General features: G+C 49.2%; 1 protein-coding gene across 1 annotated transcript; it reads left to right on the forward strand.

Annotated features, from left to right (window-relative positions):
- The first annotated feature begins 4,737 nt into the window (after positions 1 to 4,737).
- Positions 4,738 to 21,376, forward strand: Nudc (nuclear distribution C, dynein complex regulator). The gene is made up of 8 exons (XM_021643723.2): positions 4,738 to 4,944; positions 11,818 to 11,895; positions 17,360 to 17,563; positions 17,663 to 17,728; positions 18,551 to 18,865; positions 19,674 to 19,757; positions 19,842 to 19,960; positions 20,360 to 21,376. Exons 1-8 carry the CDS (start codon positions 4,864 to 4,866, stop codon positions 20,409 to 20,411), a joined length of 999 nt encoding a protein of 332 aa, XP_021499398.1. The 5' UTR covers positions 4,738 to 4,863; the 3' UTR covers positions 20,412 to 21,376.
- The last annotated feature ends 485 nt before the right edge of the window (positions 21,377 to 21,861 follow it).

Raw genomic sequence — 21,861 nt, forward strand, 5'->3', positions numbered from 1 at the left:
CGTGTTGCCTCAGCCTCTCAGGTGCTAGGATTACAAGTCTGAGTTACCATACCTCCTTGTTAGAAGGCTTCTACTGCTCTTAGTTAGTTTATTGGATATGATGACTGATCGCTATAAAGCAAATAAATTATTTTTTTGTGTGTATGAAGTGGAGTTAGTTCCACCTTCCACCTTTATGTGGTTCCAGGGATCAAAATCAGGTGGTCAGGCTTGTCCAGGGGAATGGCCTTTATCTGCTGGTCCATCTCTCTCCTACCCATTTTTGCTTTTGATTTTTTTTTAATAAATTTATTTTCTTTTGGGTTTTTAGACAGGGTTTCATGTATTCCAGTCTATCCTTGAAAATGCATTATGTGGGGCTGGAGAGATGGCTCAGAGGTTAAGAGCACTGGCTGCTCTTCCAAAGGTGCTGAGTTCAATTCCTAGCAACCACGTGGTGGCTCACAACTATTATAATGAGATCTAGTGCCCTGATGTTCAGGCATACATGCAGTCAGAATACTCTATAAATATTAAATAAATAAATCTTAGTTTAAAAAAAAAAGAGTAAAAAAAAAAGCATTATGTAGCCAAGGCTAAACTTTTTTTTTTTTTGAGGCAAGGTTTCTCTGTGTAGCATTGGCTGTCCTGCCTAAGGCCCACAGAGGTCAGAAGAGGGCATCAGATGCCATGGAACTGGAGCTACAAATGATTGTGAGCTATCCCATGTGTTCTGAGAACCAATCTGGGTTCTTTGCAAGAGAACAAGTGCAGGTACTCAGGCCGGTCTTCATCTCACTCTCCTATGCTAGGCAGGATTTGAAGCTGGCATCCTCCTCCCCCAGTCTCTAAGTTGCATCAGGAATAGGACTGTAGCCCCTAGCTGCTTGGTGGTGGTGGGTTGTTTCTCATTTTTTCTTTTCTGAGACGGGGTTTTACTGTGTAGCTTTGTGTGCTGGCCAGTTTTATGTTAACTGGACACAAAGTAAAGTCATTTGAGAGGAGGGAACCTCAATTAAGAAAATACCCATGTAAGATCAGGCTATAGGCAAGTTACGTTGGCAGGGCATTTTCTTAATTAGTGATTGATAAGGAGGGCTGCAGTGATTGATGGGGGACGGCCCAGCCCATAGCTGGTGGACCTGTCTCTGGCCTTGTTTCTATAAGAAAGCAGGCTGAGCAAGCCATGATGAACAAGCCAGGAAGCCGCGCTCCTCCATGGCCTGTGGATCAGCTCCTGCCTGCAGGTACCTGTTCTGTTTGAGTCCTTGTCCTGTCCTGCCTGCCTCTGAGGGTGAACATCAATATGGAAGCCAAATTAACCCTTTCCTCCCCAACTTGCTTTTGGTCATGGTGCTTCTTCATACTAACAGTAACCCTAAATAAGACACTCTGTCTGAGCCGGGTGTGGGGGCCCTCACCTGTAATCCCAGCACTCAGGGAGGCAGAGGCAGGTGGGTCCTTGTGACTTTGAGGCCAGCCTGGTCTCCAAAGTGACTCCAGGACAGCCAAGGCTACACAGAAAAACCCTGTCTCAAAAACCAAAAGATCAGAAAATGACATCTTGTCTGTCCTAGAACTCTGTAGATCAAGACGGCCTTGAATTCACAGACTCTGCCTACGTCTGCCTCCTAAGTGCTGTGATTAAAAGTGTGTGCCACCTCGCCAGATTAAACAAACGTACAAATAAACATTTACTGCAGTGGAGAAACTTCTGGGAGTTGATTCTCTCTTTCCGCCTGGGGACTGAACTCACATCATCAGGCTTGGTGACAGGTCCCAGTGTCTGCATTCAGATGGGTCTGAATTCACGGCCTCCTATGGGGCAGCTTATAAAGCGTTGCTCTCATTATTTTTACTAGTGATCAGATGACCACGTTGTTACCAGCTGGCAAGTCGGAGCCGGGTCAAGCTGGTGTCTGTGTGCTTTCGCGCTGCTGCTTCTTCATTCTGTGAATGTGCTTTTCTGTTATCTTTCCAGTTTCTGGAACGAGCCAGTACTCCAGTCTGATTCTGGGGTGGGAGTGTAGTTAATGCAGCGAGCTTGCCTATCACGTGCACGGTCCTGAGCTCTCTGCTCAACCCAAGTGAGGGGTTAGAAACAGTAGTGAAAACCACATTTCTCAGCTTGGGAGATGGGCGGTGTAAGCAACAGACAAAACCCATACAAACCCTATCGCACTGGGTGGGAAAGGGGATCAGGCTCCTGTTTCTATATAAGAGACGAATGTAGGGGCCTGAAGAGATGGCAGGTACCGCACTTGGAGAGGACCAGGGTTCCATTCTCAGCAGCCACATAGCAACTCACAATCAACCCCCTGTAACTCCACTTCCAGGGGACCCAGCGCCCTCTCCCGGCCTCTGTAGGCACTGCACAGTTGTGGTGCACAGGCATCCATGCAAGCAAAACACGTAAAGTAAATCTTAAAAACATTATTAAAAAATGAATCAAAAATTTTCTTTCTTTTTTTTTTTTGTTTTTGTTTATTGAGACGGGGTTTCTCTGTGTAGCCTTGGCTATCTTGGCTATTCTGTAGACCTGCCTCCCGTGTGCTGGGATTAAAGGCATGCACCACTACTGCCCAGCTAATTTTCTTATTTTTAAAGAAGATCTTATTTATCTTATGCATGAGTGCTCCATCTGCATATTTGCAGGCGTGCCAGAAGAGGGCATCAGATTCCAGTATAGATGGTTGTAAACCACCATGTGGGATTTGAACTCAGGACCTGTGGAAGAGCAGACAGTGCTGTGAGCAGATAGTGCTGTTATCAGCTGAGCCATTTCTCCAGCTCTAGTTTTCTTATTTTTTTTAATTTTTATTTATTTTATGTATATGAATGCTCTGTTTCAGACACAGCAGAAGAGAAAATCAGATTCCATTACAGATGGTCATGAGCCACCATGTGGTTGCTGGGAATCAAACTCAGGACCTCTGGAAGAGCAGTCAGTGCTCTTAACCGCTGAGCCAACTCTCCAGCTCCGAGTTTTCTTGTTTTTTTAAGCTTCACGGAAACTCTGCTTTGACGTTGACAGTGCCTTTCCTTGTCGTCTGTGGGGCTCAAAGTGGTGTATGAGGATGTAAAGCCTTGGGCACACTCAGGCGAGTCCTGAGGGCTGCCTTTCATCCCCATTGCTGCTGTCACCCTATATCTATCTATCTATCTATCTATCTATCTATCTATCTATCTATCTATATATATATTTATTTATTTTTGAGAGATAGGGTTTCTCTGAATAGCTTTGGCTGTCCTGGACTCACTTTGTAGACCAGGCTGGCCCTTTTCTTAGAGATCTGCCTGCCTCTGCCTCCCAAGAACTGGGATTATAGGCATGTACCACCAAATCTTTTTTTTTTAAAGACTTATTTATTTATTATATATACAGTGTTCTGTCTGCACGTATGTTTTCAGGCCCAAAGAGGGCACCAGATCTCATTATAGGTGGGTGTGAGTCACCCTGTGGTTGCTGGGAATTGAACTCAGGACCTCTGGAAGAGCAGCCAGTGCTCTTAACCTCTGAGCCAGCTCTCCAGCCCCCCCACCCCCTTGCTTGGATTTCTTAGGGAAATAGAAATATTTATTTCTTAGCAATAGAAATTATTGCTGCAACAAAACACCATGAGCAAAAACAAACTGGGGAGGAAAAGGTTTATTAGGCTCACACTTCTTTCAGTCCATCATTGAAGGAGGTTAGGACAGCGATTCAAACTGGGCAGGGGCCGATGCAGGAACCGCGGCTTGCCCCTCTCAGTCTGCTTTCTCATCAACCCAAGTCCAGGGGTGGGAGCACTTACAAAGGGCTGGGCCCTCCCACATCAATCACGGATCGAGAAAATGCTCTTCAGCCTGGCCTACGGCTGGATCTCAGGGAGGCATTTTTGCAAATAAGGCTTCCTCCTCTCCGAGGGCTCTGGCTTATGTCAAGTTGACATAAAATTAACCAGTACAGCTTCTGACGTGGAGATGACACAGACCAGCCCTCAGAAACCAGAGTCTGATGGAAGAGATGAGTTCTGCTGTTTGGGAATGTTCATTTGAGGCTCAACCCCCAAGAGTCCTTATTCCCAGGACTGAGAGACAGGCAGGTTCTCCGGAAGTTTGTGGTAATACTCTTCTAACAGGATAGCGCTTCCAGGTTTACAGAGTAATAAATAAATTCGGGGGCGGGGTAGGTGGGAATCTTCAGATGATACACGCCTGCCCCGAAGGCAGTGGAGTACAAGTTCCTCCTTGCCTTGACTACGTCCTGGCAGCAAAACAAAGCCAGCCATCACCGTTACCAGCACGGCCCAAACCAACAAAACAACAAAACAGAAACCCAGAAAAATTAAGAATTTCCTGACAGTTAAGGGAAGAGCATCAACCCAAGTGCAGGCAGTTTCTAAAGCCGGTGGATGCAAGCTACGCTTTGGGTGCTCTCTCCTTAAAGCCTGGGCCAGCATGACAGGCACGGAGTCGGCTGTCCCTTCGGTGCGTGCTCTCTTCCTGAGCTTCGAGGGCCGCTGGTGGGAAGAGGCAGCTAACACTGATACTCGCGGCCCTACCGAGAGGTGAGCGCGGAGCTTTCTAGAAGGCTCCCGGGTACCCGGTGACCATGGCAACCCCAGCCAAACTCCGCCGGCCGCGAGGCCCGCCCGCCGCTCCACGGCGGCGCCTGCTGATTTGCTCCTCGGGCTAGCCAATGGCCGGGGAGGCGGGCCGTGTCCCGGGAGCTCAATGGCTGCCGCCGGGCGGGGAGGCGGGAAGAGGGCCGGGGAGGGGCGGGCCCGTGCGTGTTTCCGGCTCCGCTGCGGAAGGCCGGCGAGGGGAGCCGTTGGGCCGGACGCGAACCGTGCGGAGCGCGGGCGTCGCCGAGCGCGAGTGCGGAGCCCGGAGCGCGGCGCGATGGGAGGGGAGCAGGAGGAGGAGCGCTTCGACGGCATGCTGCTGGCCATGGCGCAGCAGCACGAGGGCGGCGTGCAGGAGGTAAGCGTGGTGGCCCGCGCCCGGCCCTTCTCCGCCCCGGGCGGCCGGGACTCCCCCACCCGGGCCGCGCGGATCCCCGGGCCCCGCACGTCGGCCCCGCGCCCCGGCTTCCGGCCACTCTCTCGCCTCGACGCCGTCAGCGCCCAGCACCTAGCCCCCCAAGAGCAGTTTCACCGTCCGGGGACCCCAGAGCTTCCGCATCCGCTCTGCGCTGCGCGGCTGCCTCTGCTTGTCTTCCAATAGTTACTTTCTAGAGCATCCTCAATGGCTGCTCCCTAGAGCGTCGCTGGACCGACCCTCCCAGACGTGATTTGCAACTCGCCCCGAGCGGAGCTTCCATATCAGTACTGTGTAGGGTAGTGAGGGCCGGGTTGAGGTTAGCACGTGGCCTCTCCACCCTTGAAAGTATACTGGGGAATTGAACTGGAGACCAGTAGACACAGCTGCCTTCGACTAGGTTAAGCTACCCGCCTGGACTAGCCTCGGTTGCCTAGTCTGTGAGGTGAAATTTAAGAATACCAGTACTTGGTTTTTGCTTCTGTTTTATGAGTCAGGGTCTTGCTGGGTATCGCTGGCGTGCTCAGAACTCATGTAGACCAAGGTGACTTACAATTCAGGGTCGCCCTCCTGCCTCTGTCTTCGGAGTGCTGGGGTTCAGATGCGGGCCACCCTGTCTGGAGAGGGTCACCACCTTCAAGTTCATAATAATGCGGCTTGTTCAAGTGTTTGTCACCATAGTTTGCCAGCCACATAATAAGACTGGATTCTGGGGGTGCAGACGTGGACAGAGAGCAGGCCTTGCCTTCTTAGGCTTACTTACAATGTACACAGAGAATTTCGTGCTTTAAAAATATATAGCTGGGTGCGGTGGCGCATGACTATAATCCCAGCACTCAGGTAGGCAGAGGCAGGCGGATCTCTTGAGTGGGAGGCCAGCCTGGTCTATAGACACAGTTTCCAGGACAGCCGGGGCTACACAGAGAAACCCTGTCTTGAAAAAAGAAAAGCAAAGACATTATTATTATTATTATTGTGGGGGGGGGGAATGACAATTTTGTGGGGCCAGTTCTGCCACCTGTATATGGGTTCTAAGGGTTGGGTTGCCCAGCTTTTGGAGCCGTCACTTTTACCCAGTGAGCCGCCTTGCTGGTCCACAGTGAGCATTTCAAAAGTATAACTCAGTGTTGGATACGATGGTTCCTGACTAATTCTGGCACTGGGGAGGAAGAGCTAGGAGGATTGCTGTGTGTTGGTCTGATCTACAGAGCCAAATATGAGCCACTTGGGTATATAGTGAGACCCCTAAATATAATAACCCCCAAATAACCCAGACCTAATTCGTACAGTGGTTTGAGCCACAAACCCCAGCTGGTGCAGGGTGTTAATTTCTTTCAAACAGAAATACTGGTAGAGGTGGAAATACCCATGGCAGCCCTCGCAGACTTTCATTCTATAAGCACCTGAGGGTCAGAGTGACAGGTTGACTCAATACTAGACTCCAAGCCCCTGACCTGGACCGGTTTCTGCCACTGGGGATGGGTTTTCATTTAGCTTTCTATTCTGTGTTAGTTAGGGTGACTATTTGCTGTGATGAAATATCATGGCCAAAAGCAACTTGGTGAGGAAAGGGTTTATTTCACTCATGGTTCCGTATCACAGTTCATCAGAAGCAGTGAAGGCCAGGAGCTGATGCAGAGGCATGGAGTGCTGTTTACTGCCTTGTTAACAAAATCGCAATTGTTCAATTTTACCAATAAAGACTTGGGAGCCAGATGCTGTGGCAGAGAAAGCACCCGCCTGACCTTTCTCCTCAGCTGAAGTCTCGGAAGGAATGCCCCCTCTCTCACACCACCTCAAGCAACCTCCTTTAAACTCAGTGTCCCTCCCTTCTACTTCCTGTGCATCTTTCTGTCCTCTTCACTCCTCTTGCTGTGTTTTTTCTTAATAATCCTATGTTCATTTCCTGCCAACTGGTTGCTTGCTCCACATCTTGACCTGTGGTTGACTTTACTTAATCCTATTTACAGTATTCAAGCAGAAAGCCCCTGCATTAAGGGTGTGCGCTACGGCTGAGCCACACCACAACTAGAAACAGGTTTTTCCACAATCTCAGGGTTCACAGTGGGATCAAATATTCTACAACATTCCTTGCTTCCTCAACCTGCTTTGCTTTTGGAGCCAGGACCACCAGCCCGGGGATGACACCCAAGATTGGGCTTGACCCTCCATCGTTAATCACTAGGTAAAAAAATGCCTTGCAGGCTTCCAGTCTTACGAGGCATTTTCCCAATTCAGGTATTCTCCTCTCATGACGTCAGTTTCTGTCAAGTTGACATGAAACTAGTCACTACACATTCCAAGTCTTTTTCTCTAGGTGCCTGTGTTGACCAAGGACTTCTAAATCCCTTCAAGTAGGAATGTCTGATCTGCAAGTGTGAAGTCTCCTTGTCTGCATTTCCCTAAATCAATACAAAAGGATTTGAGTTCACTTTGTTTTAGTGAATTAAAATGTCTAGAAGTAGGAATTGCATCCATTGGATAAGTTCCTGTGTTAGATTTAGAACTCCTTCACTTGGGCAGAGAGACTTTTTGTGTTACCCACATCCAGTGCCAGCTTTTGCTGTTCAGCAGGAATTCACTGAGCATGGCCCCTTTGTAGAAAGTTGAAAATGTCAGGGGAAAATCTGATGATAACCTGGAACTTGAAACATTATAGCTGACCAGTATGGTGCAGGGTAGTGTGTTTGCTCTTGTGGAGTGGCTGGCTGGGACCTGACTCCGGCTGCCTAGGATTGCTATATGACATCAGCACACACGGCCCAGGAAGGACTGGGGTGGATTCTGTTTCTACCCATTGCATACTGCTGTTGTGCCAAGGTGCAGTCCGTGAGGCCCAAGGTGCCTCGTGACTACTCTAAACCACAGCTCCTGAACCTCACGTGGGAAGCACCTTCCACCAGCCCATCTCTCCTGTCCAGACACTCCTGAGAGTTTACTGTGATTAAAAAAAAGGAGAAAGTAAGCTGAGTACAAGCATTCATTGTTCTCTGCTTCCAGCGTGCAGTGTGACCATCCGTCTCAAGCTTCTGCTGCTTATCTTCCCAGTGTGATGGGCTAAACCCTGGAACTGTCGGCCAGAATAAACCCTTTCTCCCTTAAATTGCTTTTCTCAAGTCTTCTGTGTTTGTTTTGTTTTGTCTTTTGATTTTTAAAAAATACTTATTTTGTTCACATTAGTGTAAAGGTGTCAGATCCCTCAGAACTGAAGTTTACAGATGGTCCTAAGCGGCCAGGCAGGGGCTGGGAATTGAACCTGTGTCCTCTGGAAGAGCGGGAAGCACTCTTAACTGCTGAGCTGTCTCTCCAGTCCTTGTCTTTTGATTTTTTTGAGACAGGAGTTCACTGTGTAGCCTTGGCTGTCCTGGAACTAGCTCTGTAGACCAGGCTGGCCTCGAACTCACAGAGATCGGCCTGCTTTTGCCTCCTGATTAAAGGTGTGTGCCACCACTGCCCAGCTCTTGCTTGTTTTTAAATCACAACAAGGGGGAAAAGAACTAAACTCTTTGGGGGAAAATGAGACAGGGTCTTCCTCAATAGATGAGGCTGAGCATAATCCCATGATCCTCCTGTCTCAGCCTCCTGAATATTGGGGTTATAGGTATGTGCCAACCCGTTCAGTTATTCTCATTTGAAAAAATTATTTCTTTAGCTGGGTGTGGTGATTCTTACTTTTAATCCCAATACTTGGGAGTCGGAGGCAGGTGGGACTCTGAGAGTTTGAGGCCAGCAAAAACTACATAGTCAGACCCTGTTTGAAAAGCAACAGGGGTTAGAGGTTAAGAGAACTGCCTTTAACCTCTTCTTGAACTGCTCTTCTTGATTCCCAGGGGCTGGGAGTCAAACTTCCTGCCTGTAAAGCCAGCTTTAGGGAACTCTTGCTCTGGCCTCTGTGGCCATCTGTCTGTGCCAGACGCTCCTAAGAGCTTGCCCCCCCCCTTTTTTTTAATATTTGTTTTTACCTTTCATGTGAGTTTGCCTGTGTTCCCGGTACCATGGAGGCTGGAGGCTAGAAGAGGTTGGTAGATCTGGAGTTACAAATGGTTCTGAGTGACCATCTCAAGTGCTCCGAACCAAATCCAGGTTCTCCCAACCTAAGGCCTGGCTTTTGCTGCTTCATTTGAGCCATACAAGGTCTGAGGATTAAGCCCTGCCATGTTACAAGTTAGGAACATCTGTTGCCAAATCCCTAGCAGAGCACATCTCCTGCTCAGCCTTGTCCACCTCAGCCTTCCCCCTCCCCCAGGTTTATTTAATGTCTATAAATGCTTTGTTTCCATGCACACCAGAAACTGGAAACAGATTCCATTACAGATGGTTGTGAGCCACCATGTGGTTGCTGGGAATTGAACTCAGGACCTCTGGAAGAAAAACCAGTGCTCTTAACAGCTGAGCCATCTCTTCTGTCCCCTCGGCCTTCCTTTCTTGAAGACAGGGTCACCCAGCTTAACCTTTGGTCTTTCAGTCCTTGTGACTGTGCTGGTTACTTACCTAGGATTGTTGGTTACTGCTGCTGAGATGGGGTCTCGCGGATCCCAAGCTGGCCTCCCACTTCCCTTGCCTTCAAGTGCTGGGATTCTAGGCCTTCGCCGATGTGCTTAGCTTTATGAGTTGCTAGGAGACCACAGCTTCAAGCATGCTAGGTAAGCACTCTACCAACGGAACTACATTCTCAACTACATTCTCAGGGGTGGCTGTGGGTATTTGTTTTATATACGATATGTGTGCACATGTATTATGCACATTTGGTGGGCAGAGAACAGCCTAAAAGGAGTTCTTCTGCCATGTGTATTCTGGGGATAGAACGTTGGTAGGCACCACTGAGCCGGCCCAGCTGCTCTTTTTTTTTGGGGGGGGGGGGGGTTGGGACAGGATGATCTCATTTAACTCAGGATGCCTGAAATTTGCCATCTAGCTAAGGTTGGCCTTGAACATAAGGTCGCCTGCCTTAGCTTCTTTATGGTGGGATTGTAGACATCTGCCACAGTTTTTTTGTTGTTTGTCTGTTTGTTTGAGACAAAGTCTTGTAGTATAGCACCTGTTTTTCCTCCCAGCCCCAAGCTCCCAGGATAATGACTCATGAAACTCAAAATATATTTACAGATGCCTAGGCCAGGTTATAGCCAGGCTCTTCTCTGACTGGCTTTTAACTTAAAATAACCCATTTATACTAATCTACATTCTGCCACGTGGCTGGTTACCTCTGCTCAGGTACCATGCATCTGTCCTTGCCTCTCCTGGGAGCATCCCTCCTGCACCTGGCAGCATCAGCATCCTTCTCCCTGGTGCCTTCTATTCTGCCCTTTACTGTAGCCATAGGCTTTTATTGACAAGCAGTGTATCCATGCAGAATACATTGTATTATCTCTATAAGGCTTAACTATCCTTTGTCACCTAGAACTCTAATGTATTCAAATTCAAGATTAGGCTGTCCTTGAACTCAGAGATGCCACCTGCCTTCCAAATGCTGGGATTAAAGGGCTTTGTTGTGCTGCACTCTTGATATTTCAGGCTATTGGAGTCATGCCTCTCCTGTGTACCTGCAATGAAGGACACCATGCCCAGCCTCCCCCTTCACCTCCATACGGGGTCTCTGTGTAACCTTGGCTGTCCTGGTCCTGTAGATTGGGATGGCCTTGACACAGAGATCTGCCTGCCTCTGCCTCAATAAAGGACACAAGACACCTGATAGATTTTTAAAAAATAATTTATTTTTATTTTATGTGCATTAATATGAAGGTGTCAGATCCCTTGGAACTGGAGTTACAGATAGTTGTGAGCTGTCATGTGGGTGCTGGGAATTGAACCTGGCTCCTTTGGAAGAGTAGACAGTACTCTTAACCACTGAGCCATCTGATAGATTAATTAATTAATAAGCTTTCTTTTCTCTGGGGCTGGGAAGATGTTAACCCCCTAAACTACCTCTTTATCTCCCAGTCCCACATCCCATGCCATTTGCTCTAATCATTCTTATCTGGGCTGCTTCCATCCAAAATAATATAAATACTAGCACATGTCTCTCATTTGGGCTGCTTCTCTCCAGCCGCACCGTTCCTCCCGGCCTCGTGGTTATCGGCCTGACTTCTGTCTCTCCTCCCATGATCCTCTTGTCCTCCAAGCTGGAGAACCTTAGCTCCACCTACCTCACTTCTCCCCTGTGCTGGTGTAGGCATTTATTCAGCCAATCAGGGATATTTTGGAGGCAAGATTACACTGTATTGGATACGAGATAGTCTGCTCATAAAAGATAGCAAGCAGACCTCAGGGAGAAAAATAATCAAATGCAGAGCACCAGACCACAATGCCATAACAGGTGTGTGTGCCACAGCATGTGTGTAGAAGTGAGATGTTTGTTTACACTGGGTTCTGGGCAGTCAAACTCAGGCTGTCAGACTTATACAAAGGCCCTTCCCACTGAGCCATCACCCTGGACCTTTTGGTGGCCTTCCTGTCTGGTGATGAAGGCTTGGTTCAGGCCTTTAAAATTCCAGATGCAGAGGAAGCGTGTCTGGGAGCCCAACACCACTGTGAAGGTGACTGGACACAATACATAAGAAGTGATATTTTTCTTTCAGGTTCAGGTGGGAGGTTCAGAGGTAAAATGCTAACCTTTGGGCTGGAGAGATGGCTTAGAGGTTAAGAACATTGGCTGTTCTTGCAAAGGTCTTGAGTTTGATTCCCAGCAACCACATGGTGGCTCACAACCATCTGTAATGAGAAGTCCAAAAAAAAAAATGCTCAAGGTCAAATTCTCTCCTAAACTAGGAAGTTGTCTGCAATGAGCCAAGGGCCTCATCTTCCTCCTCTTTCTTTCAGCTTGTGAACACTTTCTTCAGCTTCCTTCGGCGCAAAACAGACTTTTTCATTGGAGGAGAAGAAGGGATGGCAGAGAAGGTGAGTGCCGGGGACCCCTTTTCATTGAGCTGGTCTGGGGAGCTCACCTGGCCTTCCCACCCTAGGGCCGAATGGGGCTGGGAAGAGACTTGTCCCTGAGGCCCACTTCTGGCTCAGTTCTTGAGGAACCATAGTTCTGTGGTGTTAGCCACCCTCCTCTTATGGCTGAGTAGACTGGCTCAGGGGTGCTTTCACTCTGCAGAGTCGGAGGAGGAGCAGCATGGAAAGCAGTCTGCTGTAGCTTGCCTTCTGTCCTGACCCACCCTGCACTCCCCAAGGTTTCTGCCAGCTGTCTGGCTGGGAGGAGTGGACAGACATTACCAGTTGAAGCTTAAAACCAGGCGTGGTGGTACATGCCTGTAATCTAGCATTGAGTTCGAGGCCACCCTGAACTGCAGGTGCAGTGGCTCAGGCACGTATTCTCAGCACTTAGGAGCACGGGGATTAGAGGTGCAGTGTCGTCCTTGGCTAGGTAGTCACCCTGGGCTTCCTCACTGGATCCTGTGCCAGACAACGCTGCTGTCCCTTTCTTCATGAGCTCCCACCTCAGACTCATTAAAATGGTTCCCATCAAAAACAACAGGAAAAGCTGTGTGTGCTGCTACACACAGTTACTGTAGAGGCTGAGGCAGGACTGTGTCTCAAACCTGCATGTTTGAGACCGGCCCAGTACACTTAAGGGGGGGGGGGACTGGAGAGATGGCTCAGAGGTTAAGAGCATTGGCTGCTCTTCCAGAGGTCATGAGTTCCACATGGTAGCTCACAACCATCTAAAATCTGGTGCTAAAATGAAATCTGGTGCCCACTTCTGGTGTGCAGCTGTACATGCAAACACATTGTATACACAGTAAATAAATAAACCTTTAAAAGAGAGAGAAAAAGACAGTAACCACAGGAACTAAGATGCGCAGAAGCTGGAATCTCTGGGCACAGTGGGAGGGAACGTCAGGTGGCCTGTATGGAAAACAGCCTGGGGGCTCCTCAAGTGTAAAAAATAGAACCACCATGGCCAGCAATTCTGTTTCTGGGCAAGACTGGGAAGACTTGCTTGCACACACTTGTGTTCCTGCTGTGTTACTCAGAATGGACAAAAGGTGGAAGGGGCCTAGAGAGAACCCTCAGTGTAAGAGGTAGGGCTGCAGAGGACTCTCCTGACACCCACCTCAGGACGCTCACAACTGCCTGTAACCAGCTTTATAGGTTCCCAAGCCCTCTTCTAGCCTTCTTGGCCACTTACACTCAGGTGTGCACACTAGCACAAAGATGCACACATAACTTTTTGTTTGTTTTTGTATCGTGTTCTTTTTTTTTTTTTCTTCTTCTTCTCTCCTTTATCTCTCTCCTCTCTTTCCATCTCTGTCTCTCTCTTTCTGAGACAGGGCTTCTCTTTGTAGCTTTGGCTGAAACTCACTCAGATCCACCTGCCTCTGCCTCCCCAGTGCTAGGATTAAAGGTATTTGTCGGTTTGTTCGATTTGTTTGGTTTTTCAGAGAATCCGTCTATGTAGTCCTGGCCATCCCGGAACTCACCACAGAGACCACGCTGGCCTCCAACTCACAGACTGCCTCCTGAGTTTTCATGAAATCTTAAAATAAATTCCTTTGACAAACACTGCTCAAGTCCAGTACATACCCCAGCTCAGGGGCTTGCCAAGAGCTCATTCGCTTGTGGGGAGTGCTTCTTGTACTCTCTACTTTCAGTTTTATTGTAAGGGTACTCAGAGGGACTTAGGAGGCAGAAGGAGGAGGATCTGAGTTTGAGACCAACCTGGTTTATGTAGTGAGTTACACACACACACACACACACACTCACACACACACAAGAATGCTGGTACAGAAGCAGAGGGTATGAGAATGTGGTATTTCCATGCCCTCTCTGGGCTTGTGCTTTCTTCTCAGGATCTTCATGTTCAGCTACTGGGAGTGGCCCAGACTCCATAGTTTAGTGGATTTAATGGAGGTTTCATTGTAGGCATGACTGAATCATTGGCTGTTGATCGCCTCCTTCTGCAGGTTCTTCCCCCTGCCTTCTTGTGCTGGGGAGTGGGTTTGTCAGATCAGTCCCCAGCTGAGTCTCTTAGCAACCAGCCTGTCCTGAGCCATGATAACAGGGTTTTGACAGCCATGATTTTAGTCCAGCATAAGAGGTACCCCAGTCTGGAATTACCAAGAGCTTTGTGTCAAGAACCCGGGACAAAGACTTGGTTTCTTACTGCAGCTCACATCCTCCTGGGGCCTGTAGAGGTTTTTTGCCCTGTAGATTCATGGGGTGCTGACAGGCAGGCTTCCAGGCTTTTCGTTTATTTTTCTCCCTGGAACTATGTCGCGTAGTCAGGAAGTGAAAATATTCAGTGGCTTCTCTGTAACTCTGTCAGTACTGGTCATGCCTGTACTTATGATATTCTGTCATCCTTTCCTTTATTTGTAGCCACATTCCCTCACGAGCCATTTGATTCTTTCGAGAGGCTATGCAGGAAGAGCCCAACACTCTGCTTTCAGGGTAATTACTAGTGTATTTCCAAGGTGACCCATGAGGTGGGTTTTTCCTCCACTTTCAAAACTCACGGGCTTGAGTAAGCATGTGCCAGGGTTGTTACCAAGCTAATCAAGAGGTAAAGCTGTGTCAAAGGCCAGTGTGGCGTTTGATGCTTGCGTGAGACTTCATATCAGCAACAGTGCCAGGCTTCAGGTAAACACAGTTGTCAGCTTCCACCACAGGACTTTGTCATGCTAAATCTGGCTTCCCTGATTTCCCTCTGCCTAGCGTGGGTGAGACAGGACTTCTTTTTTTTGTTTGTATTTGACTGTCAGTAGAAGATACTCAGTTCTTTGTCTTTTTTCATTTTTGTGTGGTACTGGGGGTAACCCTTAGGGCCTTGCTGATGAGGTGTATCCTCACTCTCACCCCTGTGAAAGTAATTTTCTTTCCCCAGGCCTAGAATGTCTTCAGCCTCTGAGACTTCCTCCTCAATAAACTCACCCTTTCTTGTTCTTACTGAGCTCTGGGCTGGCTCAAACTCCTCTCCCAGCTGACTTACTCAATCTGGCTTTTCTCTCAGCCCCTAAATTGCTTTTCTTGGCCCCAAGCTCTCTCCAGCAAACTGCTCTTGGCTCTTTCTCATTTTCTGGCTCGTTCTGTCTTCATCTGAGTCAAGTTCTCTGATTCAACCTCTGTAAAACTCTCCTGGTAAAACTGCCTCCTCTCTCTTTGCATTGCCAATTAAGTAGCTTCCCTTTTCTCTCTCTTCTCCTTAGAGTAGGGTGTATTCTGTCCTGTCAAATCTCTCTCTGATTTGTCACCTTTTCTGCCACTCAATTAGACATCCCTTTCAAACATAGGTGCTTCCTTCTACAGACTAACTTTACCTTCTTTGTTTGGGATGAAAGGCGTGTACCACCACCACGCCTAGATCTAAGCTTTTCTTTACCTGAGACTTGCTCTGTGCCAGGCTTGGTCTTGATATGTAGGGCACAATTAACCTTGAGATCTCCCTGCCTTTCTGTCTTCTGAGTGCTGGGATTACATGGTGAGCCACCATGCCTGGCTGTGTCATTGATTTTTTTTTTTAATAAAAGTTCTTTAAATTCTATAAACATTTGGACAGACATACTTTCCAATTAGCAGCTTAGTGTTTCTTAAAATTATATTGCATTTAGCTGTGTGTCTAGATTGTTCTCTTTAAGCTTTCTCTGAAACTGCCTCTCCATTCCACAAACTGATCTGCTACAAACTCAGCTCGACTACTGCCTCTCCACTCACACTGTCTGAAGAGAACTGACAAGAACTCAGAGGTCTGCATGTCTTCTGAGTGCTGGTATTAAAGCTTTTCTTTATCTGAAACTTGCTCTGTACCAGGCTGGCCTTGAACTCAGAGATCTGTTTGCCGCTGTCTCCTGGCAGACTGGTGGGACCATTCTTGTCCCTGCCAGGTCAGTAAAGAAAGCACCTGCCTTCCCCCACCAGAATGCTTCCCTCTTTCCCTCCTGCCAGCTGTGGCTTCTAACAGTGTGTCCGTGACTCAGGCTTGACTCCAAGCTTCTGTGGAGCCACCTCTAGCGTGTTCTTCAGCGGGAGGGCATTGGGAAGAAGGTTCAGAGGTGGCTCCGGTTGGCCTAGACTTTGCCCGGTAGCTCATCTCTGCCCTCTTTTAACCTCCAGTGGCTAGGAAGTAATAGGACCAATGTATTGTGACATGATTTATGGAACTGGAAGAGGGGAGGCCCTGTTCCTGCCCCTCCTTGGCTACTGATTGTCAAATGGCTTGAGTTCAAGGTCCCCATGATTAGAAACTGGGGACAAGGCCCTGTGGTGGAGCAGCCTCTGGTGCAGTTGCTTCATGGCCTTCTGCCTCTTCACAGCAGCACAGCCTCCAAGCACCTCATTTCTCTCACTCCCGTCATCTTATTGCTGCCACGTTTGTGTCCTTTACCCTTGCAGCCTAAAGCTACCTTGGCATGGCACGCATGGGTCTGGGGCTGGGAGTGACAGATGAGTGAAAGTCTGGGGCATTTAGCAGAAACTGGGGTGACTTCCGTGACTGCACCCTCCCTCCAGCTAAGTGGAGAGGTGCTTGGAAGATGTTGATTGTACACTGGTCACCCGTGGCTGTCCTGGGAGACTTTGGGTGTGTACTTTGTATTGAGTGTGGATGGTCATGGAGTTGCATTTTCTAAGTCTGTTCAGAGCTAGCTGAAGGTAAAACTCAAGAGACATTTGAGCTGGTCCTGAGTAAGGCAAAGACCTCATTGTAGGCGAGAGTAGCATATGCTGAGGCTGTTTAGAGAGATGCGTGTGAGGCAGGTCCAGACCTGGGACAGGTGCTGTGGGTTAGCCTTGGGTGGCCATCTAGCATGTCAGAGGATGCTTGCTCAGTGGACGTGAAAGGACATGAAATCGGAAGCTCTCTGGTTAGGGAAGCAGCTAGCTTCTTCCTTTGGGAGGCGTCTAACCTGTTGATTCTGGGAGTGGCCTTGAGTGCTGCCATCTGGGACTATATGCCCAAAATGGTTAGAGGCAGGAAGAGACCATTGGGGAACAGAAAGTGTGCTCCTGGGTATTAGGGAAGGCTTAGAGTTGCTGAGATTGAGTTTGGCTTATAACAGAAGCTGCTGCCAGCACTCTCCTCACCAATGTGCAGCTGTCGAACCCGACAGTAGTTGTAAGGCAGAGGTAGGAAGTGCTTTGTTTCTAGGCCGCAAGACACAAACCCCTGGGGCTGGAGAGATGGCTCAGCGGTTAAGAGCACTGGCTGCTCTTCCAGAGGTCCTGAGTTCAATTCCCAGTAACCACATGGTGGCTCACAATCATCTATAGTGAGATCTGCTGCCCCCTTCTGGTGTTCAGGTGTACATGTAGACAGAACACTGTATACATAATTAAATAAATAAATCTTTAAAAGAAAAAGAAAACCACACTTAAAAAAAGAACACAGTCCCCTGCTCTGATGTTTTACTGTCCTTCTTAGCTTATCACACAGACTTTTAACCACCACAACCAGCTGGCACAGAAGGCCCGGAGAGAGAAGCGAGCTCGGCAGGAGACTGAGCGCCGGGAGAAGGCAGAGCGGGCGGCGAGGCTGGCCAAGGAGGCCAAGGCAGAGACCCCTGGGCCACAGATCAAGGAGCTGACTGATGAGGAGGCAGAGAGACTGCAGCTGGAGATTGACCAGGTGAGACTGGGCTTCTCTCCTCTGCCTCCACCCCAGTCCTGATTGCATTGGCCCTGGGGAGTAAGGCATTTTGTTCCAACTGTGTGCTCTTTGCCACAGAAAAAGGATGCAGAGAATCATGAGGTCCAGCTCAAGAATGGCAGCCTTGACTCACCAGGGAAGCAGGTAAGATAGACTAGCAGGGCCCCTGAGCACCAGCTTCGTCCCTTCAGCACAATTCCCTCTTCATCCTCTCCTGAACCCAGCCTTGGGCACCCTTCTATACTTCAAGGTCCCACCCCAAAGACATGGAAAAAACTAGAACAGAGCTAGTGTGGTGGCCCACACCGGTAATCTCAGCACTTGGGAGGCTGAAGCCTGGAATAGTGGCCAACACCTTTAATCTCAGCATTCAGGAGGAAGAGGCAGACAGATCTGAGTTTCAGGCCAGCTAGGGCTATGTAGAGAGACTCTGTCTTTAATTTAAAAAAATAATGAATTTTTGATAACCCTTCTGGCCTTAATCCTGGGACAGGAAAGCCCACAAGTAGGCTGAAAATATGGCTTGGTGGTTAGAAGTACTTGTTGCTTTTGCAAAGGACCCAGATTTGGTTCTCGGAACCCATGTGGTGGCTTGCAGCCATCTCTAACTTGAGTTGTAGGTGATCTGATGCCCTCTTCTGCACTCTTACAGGTACCAGGCATTCACATGCTGACTATGCATATAAGCAAATACTCATATACTTAAAAGAAAACAGTTCGTAGACTGCTCAGGAGTCGGAGGGCACCATGAAGGGTGGTCTGAGGGGCAGTGGCTCAGCCACAGTCCTCTGTCACGCAGTAGTTTGAGCCCTTCTAGCAGAGGTCAGGACCTGTTTTCACACAGCAGTGGCCCAGGGTGTGGAGGTCTGCCATGCTTAGGTCTGCTTTCTTGTGGCTGCTATGTCCAGCGACAGTTCTGGGCCTGGTCTGTCAGGTAAGTCATTGAGCACCCTTGACTGTGAGCAGGATGCTGAGGAGGAGGAAGAGGAGGAAGATGAGAAGGACAAAGGAAAGCTGAAGCCCAACCTAGGCAATGGGGCTGACCTGCCCAACTACCGCTGGACCCAGACCCTTTCGGAACTGGATCTGGCAGTGCCCTTCCGAGTCAGCTTCCGGCTGAAGGGGAAGGACGTGGTGGTGGACATCCAGCGGCGGCACCTCCAGGTGGGCCTCAAAGGGCAGCCCCCGGTGATCGACGGGCAGCTCTACAATGAGGTGAAGGTGGAGGAGAGCTCCTGGCTCATCGAGGATGGCAAGGTGGTGACGGTGCATCTGGAGAAGGTATGCTGGGCCCTCCTAGCCTGCAGACTGCTGCCTGCTGCCTGGGCTGTTGGCCCGGGGACTTACTCCTCACTCTTCCCTTGCTTTGTAGTCAGGAAACTGCTTCGCTTGGGGCAGTTGAGTGGGCAAGTTGGGCTTGAACAGTCGATTGCAAGCCTCTCCCTTTCCATTATGCTTGCACATGGGTTCCGTTCCACACAAACTTGCACACCTACTGTGTGCCAGGCACTGTTCTAAGGACTAGAGAAAGAACAGTGAACGAAATGTAGGAAAATCTGCCCTCATAAAGCCCACGTTATCTCCCGAGCTGCCTTTCTAGAGGTAGGGAATTTACTGAGGTAAATAAAGGCGGTGTTTGGAAAGGGTAAGAGTCCAAGGGCAGCTTCCCCGGCACAGACAGGGCCCTGCTTACCTGGCTGCAGCCCCTGTGCCCTTGTATTTGACTTTCCTCCCATCCAGAACCTCATTTTTTGTTCTTTGCTTTTTTTTTTTTTTTTTTCTTTCTCCTTCCTTCGTGGCTTCTGCTAATGCCTTAAGGTCTAGTCCAGCTGTTGAGCACCCCGCATGTTTTCTTAGCGCAGTTCATCAATGTAACTGATGTAACTGTTGGCCTCTGTGTATCTTCCCCAGCTGCTGAATGGGCAGAGCTCTGGTCCTCCTGTACCCCTGGTCCCAGCACAGGCCTGCATGGGCCGTGGATACAATTTATGGATGGGAGAGAGTTTAGTTTAAAAGGGTTGAGCTATAATTCTTGGGTCATAGAGTGAGTTCTCCTGCCCCATGGATCTCTTCCTCCCCCTCCTCTCAGATCAATAAGATGGAATGGTGGAACCGCTTGGTTACCAGTGACCCCGAAATCAATACCAAGAAGATTAACCCTGAGAACTCCAAGGTGGGTCCTGGCTGGGGAAGCTTTTGTGTGGAGGTGGAGAGGAGCTGCAGTGTCTCACTCCTTCTTCTCCCTGCCCGGCCCTAGCTGTCAGATCTGGACAGCGAGACTCGCAGCATGGTGGAAAAAATGATGTATGACCAGAGGCAGAAGTCCATGGGCTTGCCCACCTCTGATGAGCAGAAGAAACAAGAGATCCTGAAGAAGTAAGCAGCTTGGGGTTGGGGCGGGTTGCTGGGGTACTTGGGCCTGGTGGGGTGCCACTGGGTGGGACTCTGTCCAGACTGCCCTGCCCCCTCCAGCACAGACCAGCTGAGTTCATGGTTCTGTGGCCTTGGCTTGCCTACCTGACCACTTGGTAGGGTCACTTCAGGACAAGCGATAGGTAACAGGCGGCCATCGCCACCTACTGGAAACCGGTGCCGCTGCTGCCTCTTCCCCTTCCAGCCCAGAGCTGGCTGAGGCCCCACCTGGCCTGGCTCCAGGTTATTCATGGTTCTGAACTGGTCAAGCTCAATGTCAGGAAATAGGCTGGGGGTGGGGGACGCAGGGAGGAGCATGAATAGGATGACAGCTCACTTCACTTTTCTACTTTTGCTTTCTAGGTTCATGGATCAGCACCCAGAGATGGATTTCTCCAAGGCCAAATTCAACTAGCTTGTTTGCCTTCCTGAACTCTTGTGATTGAGCCCCTAGCCACTCAACCTCCTTTCCCTTTTCCTGGGACCAGGGAACCTTAGGGCTGGGGCAGGCAGAGGACTTCCAGGCATGAGAGCTCCAGGGTTTCACTGGGGAAGGGCTGGGTGTTGGGGATCTTGTCCTCCCCATTTGGCCTGTTACACATTAAAACTATTTACCCTGCTCCACCTGTGTTCTCCCTCTACACCCTCCCTGGCTGCGGCTGGGAACTGGGGTTTTGGCATTCAGTCTGCTAGGGCAGGTTTTTGACTCTCTGGATCTCGGCTTCTCCCTTTAGAGGGGACTATGGCAAGGTTTTTAGGGTTTGATTTTTATTGTGTATGTGCACATATATGAAGTTCAGAGGACAGCTTTCTGGGTCAGCTCTCTTCATGCTTGTGTAGGTTCCAGGGATGGACCTCAGATTGGCAGGCTTGTGCAGGTGCCTTCCCTCTGAGCCCCTCACCTGCCACGTGGTTCTGAGCAAAGGTGTCTTTCTGGCCACTGATTCCCATTAGATGTTATCCGGAGCCCAGTCCCAGCATTCCAACTGGACTGTCTGCTAGAAAGCCTAGGTGACATTGCCTAGGTGTGGGAGATGGGAGGACAGGGTACAGTCCAGAGGAGCCGCACTGTCTTTCCCTGCTCCTCCTCACAGCCAGTACCTATGCAGTAAAGGGCCCAGAGGCACTTCTGCTCAGATCTGGCCTTTGGGGAATCTGTATTCACCAAAGGGTGGAGGCCACTGACTGCAGGGGTTGTGCGATTAAAAAAGTACCTGTCTCGATAGACCCTTTTCTGGGAAGGCAAACTACTTCACACAGAGCTGTTGGAAAATTGGTTTCTAGGCCAGGGCTGAGTTTAGGGACTGTTAAGTCTTACTCTGGTTTCCCCTCTCCTGTAATCTTTTCCTTTAAAAAAAATATACATTTATTGAAAGTGAATGGCTGTTTTGTCTGTATATATGTATACAGGTACCATATATGTGCCTGGTGCTCACAGTGGTCAGAAGAGGGTGTTGGATTATCTGGAACTGTAGTTAGGGGTGAGCCATCGTGGGGTGCTGAGAACTGAGACTGTCCTCTGTAAGCCAGGCCCTGACCCCCGCCTTTTGAGGCAGAGTCTTGGCATATACCCCTGGTTAGCTCTGAACTCAGGACATAGCCCAGGCTGGCCTTGAATGCAACAATCTATTTGTTGGCATTCGCAAGTGGGATTCTAGGTGAGCAGCATCGCTCCCCTTTTCTGCTTGCAGTGGGAAGAAGTGAATAAACCAGGACCCCACACACATGCTAGGTGGCGTTCACCTGGTGATGCAGGAGATCCAAGGTGAGGCCAGTTTGATTGCTAGAATTCTACTTGGGTTCTGTGGTCACAGCCCCAGGAGAATGCTGTATCCACTCAGAACTAGATAACGGTAGTTACCACT

The sequence above is a fragment of the Meriones unguiculatus genome, chromosome 3 (genome assembly GCF_030254825.1).
Source record: "Meriones unguiculatus strain TT.TT164.6M chromosome 3, Bangor_MerUng_6.1, whole genome shotgun sequence".
Lineage (NCBI taxonomy): Eukaryota > Metazoa > Chordata > Mammalia > Rodentia > Muridae > Meriones > Meriones unguiculatus.

Excerpts from the sequence above, each read along its gene's own strand:
- Nudc (XM_021643723.2), top strand. The coding sequence starts at position 4,864 with ATGGGAGGGGAGCAGGAGGAGGAGCGCTTCGACGGCATGCTGCTGGCC. Across the intron at positions 17,729-18,550 it reads TTGACTCACCAGGGAAGCAG|GATGCTGAGGAGGAGGAAGA; the intron begins GTAAGATAGACT and ends GACTGTGAGCAG. Across the intron at positions 18,866-19,673 it reads TGACGGTGCATCTGGAGAAG|ATCAATAAGATGGAATGGTG; the intron begins GTATGCTGGGCC and ends CCCTCCTCTCAG.